We start from the raw sequence: 9,337 nt of genomic DNA, 5'->3' as shown, positions 1-9,337 counted from the left end.
TGGTCGGCATAATTTTCATAAACAATAAATGAACCAATAGTTATAAAGATAATATACATACCACATCCGAATCATAGACAGGACGAGGGCCGAGGGGGGCGGATACCAAAACCATCGCACTATATAAGATGCAATAATAAATGTAAGAAAATGATACAAGTATCTATCTAAATATACAAGTAAGAATATTTTTCCTTTCAGAAAGAAGATAAGAACAAGAGGCTCACCACGGTGGTGTCGGTGATGAGATCGGCGCGAGTGATCGACGGCGGTGAAGACGGGGACGGGGCGTGACAGACCGCTAAATCTAGACAAATCTCGAGGAAAATGGAGTTTGGAGGTCGAGCTTCGAGAGGAGAAAGCTTAAGTAGTGTGGTTCGGGCATTCCATCGAACACCTCATGTGCATAGGAGGTGAGCTAGAGCACCACAAAGCCCTCTCCCCCTCGGCCAGAAAAAATAGAGCACTGTGCTCTGCTCTTGCGCGAGGGGGTATATATAGGCACCTCATTGGTCCCGGTTGGTGACATGAGCCGGGACTAAAGGGGAGCCTTTGGTCCCAGTTCAAGCCATCAACCGGGACCAATGGTGGTGGGCCAGGAGCGAGGCCCATTGGTTCCGGTTCATCCCACCAACCAGGACCAAAAGGTCCAGATGAACCGGGACCAATGGCCCACATGGCCCGGCCGGCCCCCTGGGCTCACGAACTGGGACCAATGCCCACATTGGTCCCGGTTCTAGACTGAACCGGGACTAATGGGCTGACCCGGCCTGGACCAAAGCCCTGTTTTCTACTAGTGTTCCCATTTTATAATTCAATTCCAACTTCATACAAGCGCAAGGGATGGTCCAAATATTAAACTATAGGCAACAATTCATAATAAATCAACGATAACAATATGCCAAATATAGCAAAGAAATCTTATTGTGAATTTACAAGTGCATGGCAAAATAACTGTGAAACTATTAAACAATACATATCATTAATTTATTGTGTGCCAAAAATGCAATGTTTGAGGATATGCTAATTTTAGCAAAAAAGGATTATATAAGATACGTCTATACTTTCTAGTGCGTGGCAATTAACCGTTTTAAATGCCCAGTAATTTTCATTTTCGCCAACTATTTATTTACTGCCATTTTTAGTCGATCAATTTTCAAAATAGCGTACAAACATGCATGCATGCATGCCGTGAATGTGTGGCACATCTATACCCTTATATAAGGGTCATGGCGTGAGTGAAGCATTGTGGGAACGAGCTCAGAACCTGGTTAAGCAGGAAGCACGCGTAGGTAGATCAATTTCTTGGCCAATGCACCTAACAATGGCTTCCAGTTTGCAGCCATGGCTTCTCCTCCTCATCCTCCCCCTCCTCTCTTTGCTGCTCAGCACAGCAGCGCCTGCGGCGGTGTTCAACGACAACTTCGTGGCAGTAGGGGGTACAGATGCTAATCACCTAGTTAATCAGGGGACATCAGTTCGCCTCGTCTTGGATAGGAGCTCCGGTACGTATCATCTTTTTCTCCTACACATCGACGATCAGGAGAAAAAGCTAATCATGTGGTTTTATATAAGTAGACTAAATTAAGTTGGCCCTAATTGTGATGCACGGAAAAGCTGACGTAGTTTGATTGAATTTGACCCAAAATTTGTTTGTTTGCGTTGGATGCAGGGGCTGGATTTAGTTCCAAGCTGGCGTATGGTTCAGGGTTGATCCAAATGAGGATCAAGATACCCGCCGGGTACACTGCCGGGGTTGTAACGGCCTTCTATGTTAGTGTTGCCACATTTTGTATAGTCATTTCATTCCGTTTGATGAAAACTAGAACTGAGATGTACTTTATGTATTCTTGTAGCTCACGTCGGAGCCCGAGTACGGTGACCACGACGAGGTGGATTTCGAGTTCTTGGGCAACGTGGAGGGCAAGCCGGTCGCTCTGCAGACCAACATCTTCCTGAACGGCAAAGGCGAGAGGGAGCAGAAGTTCGACCTTTGGTTCGACCCGAGTGCCGATTTCCATGACTACAAGATACTCTGGAACCCCTACCAGCTCGTGTAAGCCCATCCATCATCCATAATCCTTCTCCAATCTGCTCTAACGGATCAATGTATATATATGTATATCACGTGCACCTTGATCGACCACAGGATGTTCGTCGACAACACCCCCATACGGGTGCTGAAGAACCTCACGCCAGGCCAGTTCCTGGTGAGGCCGATGAAGATCCGCGGGAGCCTCTGGGACGGCTCCGACTGGGCGACGGACAATGGCAAATACAGGGTCGACTATAACCGTGCGCCGTTCACCGCCGTGTTACAGGGTTTCGACGTCTATGGCTGCCCCGCCACCGGAGGCGCGCCGTGTGACTCGCTGAGCCTGTCGTGGAACGCGATCCGGAGCCTGACGCCCGCGCAGGAGGCGGCGTACAAGAACGCCAAGAGCAAGTCCATGACCTACGACTATTGTACCGATAAGTCTAGGCCCAACTTCCATCTACCGGGGGAGTGCAACAATAACTAATTACTTTTCTGGCTTAGGGTTATTACATAAACAAGGAAGCTATCAACTCTCTGTTATTACGATAAGAAGGTCTGAATTCATAAGAAAGAGAAAATTTCTTTTTGTGGGAAAGAGGAAAACATTTGGTAGTGATCCCAATCTAAATGTGAACTATAATAATAATCTTTATATACTACTTACAAAGAACGTAAGGTTTCATCTTATTTGTTTGTTCTCCCACGTACGACCAGCTTACCATGCGTATGCTATGCACACACACAGATTGATTTGCGCCATCCTTCCAGTAGTATATTTAAACCAGTTCTTATATGGACTGCCAAATCAGACCAATCTTATGTATATTTGGTAATACAATAATAGATTTATGGAAGGAAATGATCACAGCCGGAAATCAACCTCTAATCATCATCAAATCAATCTTACGTATATTTGGTAACACAATTACAAATTTATGGGAAAGAATCGATCATGGTCACAAATTAATCTCTAATCATCAGGTTAATCTTATGTATATATGGTAGCACAACAATAAATTTATGAGAAGGAATCAATCAATCTCTAATAACACAATAATTTATGGGAAGAGATCAGATCAATTTCTAATCAATATCTAAGATAATATTCACATGAATTGTTCATCACAATAAGATAATATGTCTTGTTCGGCTTACCTGCAGAGCTATTCTTAGTGTTTGTTTGACAGCCTTTTCTGAAAGTTCTTATAGAGGTTATTTAAACATGGTTAAAATTTCATTCATTATGAAAAAATTTGTACCTACAAATATAATCTATAACTATCTAAATACGCATTGCACTCTGTTATGACTTACTCGCGTGGCCTAATACCTCAATTTTCATTTTACTCCACCCATATTGTTTTGAGGGGATTTACTTCACCAGATCCCCGTGCTCTCAGCCTCTCACCTAGATCAAATAGATCGATCAACCTTGTTGCTAGCGCTAGCAAGTCGCCTACGTGCTGGCTCTGCCCCTGATCTTGTCGTTGAAATCCTGTTGGTTACATGCGTGATCACGCATGCGACTCAGCTAACGCAGAAGGCAGTGACTGTTGCATCTATACCACTTGTCAATCATTGGTGGCATGGATTCCGGAAGGACAATTGGGATAGAAATTTTCAAATTATCTTTCGAACATAGTCGGTTCATTCATGGCTGATAATAAATATGAGAGTACACTATTATATTTTTGTTCATTCTATTGATATGTTTTCTTCCTAGCATGAATGGTGATAATTTTTCACCGTACACGTTTACTAGTAGTTCAACAAAAGCACACCTAGTACAGTCAGTCATCATGCTACTAACTAGGAAGGAAGGAAGAAATCCAGCCAACTCTCAATCACCATGAATGAGCATGCTCGCTTAGCAGAGGGGAAGGGAGAGAGAGGGTCCCCATTGAATGTATTACTCAAAATGCTAAAGAGTAGACAAGTAGTAGGTGTTTACAAGAGTGTGCTAGATCATGAGGCAAGGTAATGCCACCAAGACATAGCGGCATCCTTTGGAATAACATTCCTGAATCTAAACACCATAGGGTAAAGTATGAGACTATGTTCCTAATAGTTATAACCAGAGAGTGTCGTTTGTTGAGGAAGAGATAATAGTGTTTCGGAGTCTCAAATTTTCCACGAAATGGAAAGCGCCGCAGAAGACCAGATGCCGTTGCTGAGGATGCAGGGCGGAAGGGGGTTAGCGTCCCAAATTTCATCGATGGAGATCGGGTCCAACGGCGATACCGCAACCCAAATTTGAACGGTGCTGGACTGAGGATGAAGATATGAAGAGCATATTCACATGCAGGCTGTCACCTTGGGCAAAGCGAAGGCGTACTCTTTAGTCACACGACATCTCAATTCCTCACGTAGAGCCCTAGGAGCTAAATTGTGTGCCTTCTTGTTCGAATTTTCTTCTTCATGGCGAAGAAGATATGCTCAAAATCATCACTCCATGCGCGATGTTTGTTTCAGTACAAGGACACAGGTCAGCCACTCAGCCCAGCAAGCCGCCTGCGAGAAAGGCCCGGTCGAGACGCGAACAAACAGGCCCGGTCCATAGGCGATCGAGGCAACAAATATATTACGTGGTTCAATCGATCAAAGGCGTGTTCATTCGGCTTCTTCCCACGAGAAACATAAATCAGCGCGGCTCTTCGTGCCCCTGGCGACCACTCGCCAGTTCACATGCTCGACGGCCGTCGCCAGATCCACGCAGAAAAGGTCAGTATGCAGCACGCCTGCACCAAACCACATATACGGATATATGATAAGCCTCTATTATAATCCTATAAGTTCCAATTCTTCTCTAACCCTAGGGCACTAGGGATAGGGATTTGAATTCTATTGGGTATTGAATTATTTGGAATAATTATGCGTTGCGCGGAGACGAGATTGCAATGTTCTTGGATGTCTAGACGCACGAGCACAGTGCCAAGCAAGTTTAGTTCTAGAACCATACAATCCAAGCATCGTGTACGTATGATTTCATAGTTCTTTTTCTTTCTGCGAATTTTAATTATCAACATTAATGGCCGTATAATAATTGCAATCATGATCCTCTGTCGCATTTTGCTGCCGCAAGTCATGCATGGCTTTCCACGTAGTTTGGAGACTTCGATGCTCCTTCATTATTTATTTTCCTATGGTGAACCAATATTTCAGTAAGACTCTTCATAGTGGATGTTTGCTAAACATTTTCACTGTCGTTATACCATGTTACATACATGAACATGATCATGCTCATAGTACCATTGATGACATGAACTTCGGTCATGCCCTTGATATGTGTTGCTGGCGGTCAACTTTCGTTCCCCGGTGATCTTTTTGTGGCTCCATTGTCCATGAACCTGTTGGTGTCTACCCCATACGTGGAGCAGATCCGATCGACGACCCTCTGTTCTGGCCCAAATAGTTGCGCTCGAAGTGCTTCCAGCAGTCCGCTGCTTTGTGTCGACCATCCTTTTAGCACAATTGGCAATTTAGGCGGTCATCAGAGTCTTGGTTGAAATAATCTCTATTATTAAAGGAGAATTGAACGTCGTGATGGTTCGACCTCCTCCCCAGGTTATCGATACCTCCTCCCATGAGGCACCCACGTCCCGCTTTTTTCCAATTACCCTCCCAAAACCAGCGGCGAGTAAATGAGGAAACGACATGTTCACTTTGACCTCCTCTCACAGATTCATACCCGCACGCAACTCCCGAATTAGCTGGGGCACTAGAAAAACCGCAGGTCACCCACGTCCTTCTCCGACCTAGAAGACTATATTTGTATGCTCGACTGGGTACCTCTCTCTCTCTCTCTCTCTCTCTCTCCATCAGCTGCATAGATTACCCACTTTGTAGTTGGCTGAAACGTATAGAGCTCCTTCAATCAGATCGCCTCATATTTCTTTGTATTTATGCCAGGGAAAATGCCAACCCAGGCAGGTACCTTCTGGATATCATGTTTTGGGTAGGTCTCCTACATATAAATTTATTGAAGTATCAATTACTTCATGAGCCGCTCTTTCTACTACCATGTTTTGCAATAACACAGGATATTTAATTTCATTACCAACAGTTCTGTGTGTCGCTTGCAGGATATTATTCCCAGTTAGCAATTGTGCTTTAGTATACCTCAGGTGTCCAAAAGAATGATTTAATTGATTATCCAATATTTATTTAGTATATGGTCCGGCTGTAGGCAAAGAAGACGCAAAATTCTTTCGGAAAAAAATGACATGTATACTGGATGCTAACAAATTAGCATAGGACATCTACATTCTGTCGTGTATCCGGCTGATGGATGTGCAACTTCTGATTATCTGAATATTAGAATAATAATAATTCTTAAGTAGCAGCAACGCACGATGTATACATGGAGCCATGCTGAAACGAGATGCTTAAATAATTGATTTGAAAAATAAAATTTGTAACACTGAAGATAGCATAATAGAAGCATCTCTCAGTTATTTAACCCATAGTTGTACTGTTTTTTAGAAGAAGAGGCTGAAGCTGATGGTCCAGCAAAGAAGATTAGAGGTGGAGACGCGGACAGGAGCCTTTGTCCCTAACGTCTGGAGTTGTCGATGGCAAAGCCACAAAGAGGACAGTTACACTGGGGCTTGCTGGCATTAAGGACTGCATCTCTGGTTAAGGAAGGTGAAGAGAGCTGCAAAATGGGTACAATGTATGGTCATTGACCTGGAGAAAAGCATGTACATGGCCAATCCCTACGACAGCAATGGAGCACATGGGGTTGGCTTCGCAGAAGGTGTGGATGTCATCTTCTGCACCATAAATGTTGGCTTATTGATGATTGAGCTCAAGTTTTCGACCGGTGAAGAGGGTTCAAGAACCTGGGGTCTACTATCGTTTCTGCTCCGGTGCTCCCCCCCTGGGCTGAACGCGGGGTGGGAAAACACATCGACGGCCAGGATGAACCAAAAACTGTTCATAACGAGGGGCACGATCGTCTTTGTTGCCCCCGCGTATAGCCGTTGAGGAGCCCTGGGAGGCCCGTACGGGCCCGGTTAGATCGTATGCCCGTCCGTATACGGCGGCCTTTCGTGCACGCGTGAAGCCGCCCGCGCCCGCCCCCCCCCCCCCCCCCCCCGGCAAAAAAAAGAAGCTGCCCGCGCATGGGGTAGCACGTGTCACGGGTAGTTGCCAAAACTGTCCCATCATATAAATGTGGACGGCAACCACCTCCGGCCGCATCGCCCACCATTTCCCCCCGCCGCATCGTCTCCCTCTCTCCACTCCCCACTCCCTCTCCTCTCCAACCTCCTCGTCTCCCTCACCGCATCCTCTCCATCGCAATGGCGGACGTAGGAGGCGAGCGCCCCGATTGGGGCGCAGATCTGGTGGAGCAGGCGCGGCAGATCGCTGCGGGCACCTTTGTGAGGGGGCGTGCCGCCGTCCAGCGCGGTGCTCCCTCCGCTGGAGATCTGGAGAAGGCGGGGGCGGGCCGCAGCGGCGCGGTCCAGCCAGATGCGCCCGCTCTGGCCAACTCCGGCGAGGCGTAGAAGGTGGAGGCGGGCTCTGGCGAGGCGCAGAAGGTGGAGGCGGGCTCTGGCGAGGCGCAGAAGGTGGAGAAGGTGGAGGCCGGCTCCGGCGAGGAGGAAGCGGAGCAGAAGGTATCTGCGGCTAACTTTTAGTTGGTAGTTTTTAGATTGTAGGGTTTGTGGCTAGAACTTTGCTTGGTTAGATTTGTTGGAGGTAGGGTTTTCTCTGCATTAGGGTTTTCCTGTATTTGATTTGTGCAAGAATGGTGGACCACATATGATTATTAGATTAGGTTAGAAGTAGCCAGATTGAGGGATGGGTTTTTTTCATATGCTTATTAGATTAGTACTGGAATTTTTGCAATTCTTTAGGTGTTTGGAGTCAAATATATACTTCTGTATTGGTTTGGGTTGGTGCCTGCTTTAGTTCTTTGGCTTGATGATTAATTAAATGGATGCTTAGTTCTAGGGATTATGGCTATCATAGTTGCAATTCTTAGATGCTTGATTGATGCATGTTGTCATAGTTGCAGTTATTTGATGCTTGATTGATGCCTGTCAGGCAGAGGCTATGAGATGGGTTGTGCATGGCCTTGTGTTTTTGGAAATTTTCTACGTGAGGTGATTAGATGGTGCATTAGTTTGGTTGTAAATATAGTGAAGGATGTGCTCATGTACTGGGTGTTGTCATGTTAATCAAAAAGAGCTTCTCAAGGGATGGATTATTTTATGCTGGATTGGGGCTTCTGAAGGAGAGGGGAAGCGTGGTAGAGGGGAAGGGGCAGTCTATGCTTATTTACTTTGGGTTAGTAGAGGAATTTTGTCGTTGCTTCAGAGATGTTGACAGCATTGAACATCCTCTGCAATGCCGTTGCTTCAGAGATAAAAGCATCTTGGGGTTTTTTCAGATGCTTATTAGATTAGTAGTTGAATTTTTGCTTGTTAGAATTTAATTAGTATGAGGATGAATACCTTATTTAAGGGGGAATTTAAGGTCAGATAGACGTCATATGATTATTAGATCTGTAGTTCAATGCTGCTCACATTTATGATTATTTGATTTGATCTATGGTTCAATGATACTGGATGGAAACATATTTGATTTAGAATGCATTAATTAAGATGTGCCAATGAATTGATTTAGATGATACAAGATTCATCTATATTATAATTTGTTGTTGTTTAGGTAAGTAATGAAATTTTAGATGTTTGTTGGAGATGTATGCATTTATAGTTGAAGTTGTACCTAATTAACTACTGCATTATGTTAATATGTGTAGGAGCTTTGCTGCATTGTCCCAAAAACAGTAATTTGTGCATATTAAAATTTGTAGTTGGCTTCTGTAATTAGTATATACTATATGTAAAGTGTGAAGTAAACATTCCAATGCAGGATCCTAGCAACAAAATATACTATATGTTTCCATTAAGTAGTGTGTGTGTGTGGGGGGGGGGGGTAATTCCCTCAAAAGTAAAGTGTTGGGTTTATCCAGGGAATGTCAAGAATCCAGCTTGCATTTTCATTAGCATTTATGAAGGACATCATTTGTCTGTTGATTGATTGCTTAGATTCTGTATTTATAAGGAAAGCATTTGGTCACTTGCAACATACCAATGTGGTTCACATTCACAATTTTGTTTGTAATGACATTCTGTGAACTGCAATTCAATTCATTGTAATTGATGTGCTTGTTTGACAATATAGCAGGAGGAGGAGGATCTTGTGGGCAACAAGAGGAAGTGGGACAAGACTGGGTTCTACCCATATGAGTCTGATGAAGATGAGCCGTACGAGGTAAGGCCTAGTTCA

At 44.5% G+C, this 9,337-nt stretch overlaps 1 protein-coding gene across 1 annotated transcript; it reads left to right on the top strand.

Moving 5' to 3' along the window:
* The first annotated feature begins 1,264 nt into the window (after positions 1-1,264).
* LOC125547920 (putative xyloglucan endotransglucosylase/hydrolase protein 1) lies at positions 1,265-2,600 on the top strand. The gene is made up of 4 exons (XM_048711654.1): positions 1,265-1,505; positions 1,673-1,773; positions 1,857-2,056; positions 2,150-2,600. Exons 1-4 carry the CDS (start codon positions 1,313-1,315, stop codon positions 2,520-2,522), a joined length of 867 nt encoding a protein of 288 aa, XP_048567611.1. The 5' UTR covers positions 1,265-1,312; the 3' UTR covers positions 2,523-2,600.
* The last annotated feature ends 6,737 nt before the right edge of the window (positions 2,601-9,337 follow it).

Source organism: Triticum urartu, chromosome 3 (assembly GCF_003073215.2).
Source record: "Triticum urartu cultivar G1812 chromosome 3, Tu2.1, whole genome shotgun sequence".
In the NCBI taxonomy this organism is placed as follows: Eukaryota; Viridiplantae; Streptophyta; class Magnoliopsida; order Poales; family Poaceae; genus Triticum; species Triticum urartu.
This window is presented reverse-complemented; position numbering and strand designations above follow the sequence as displayed.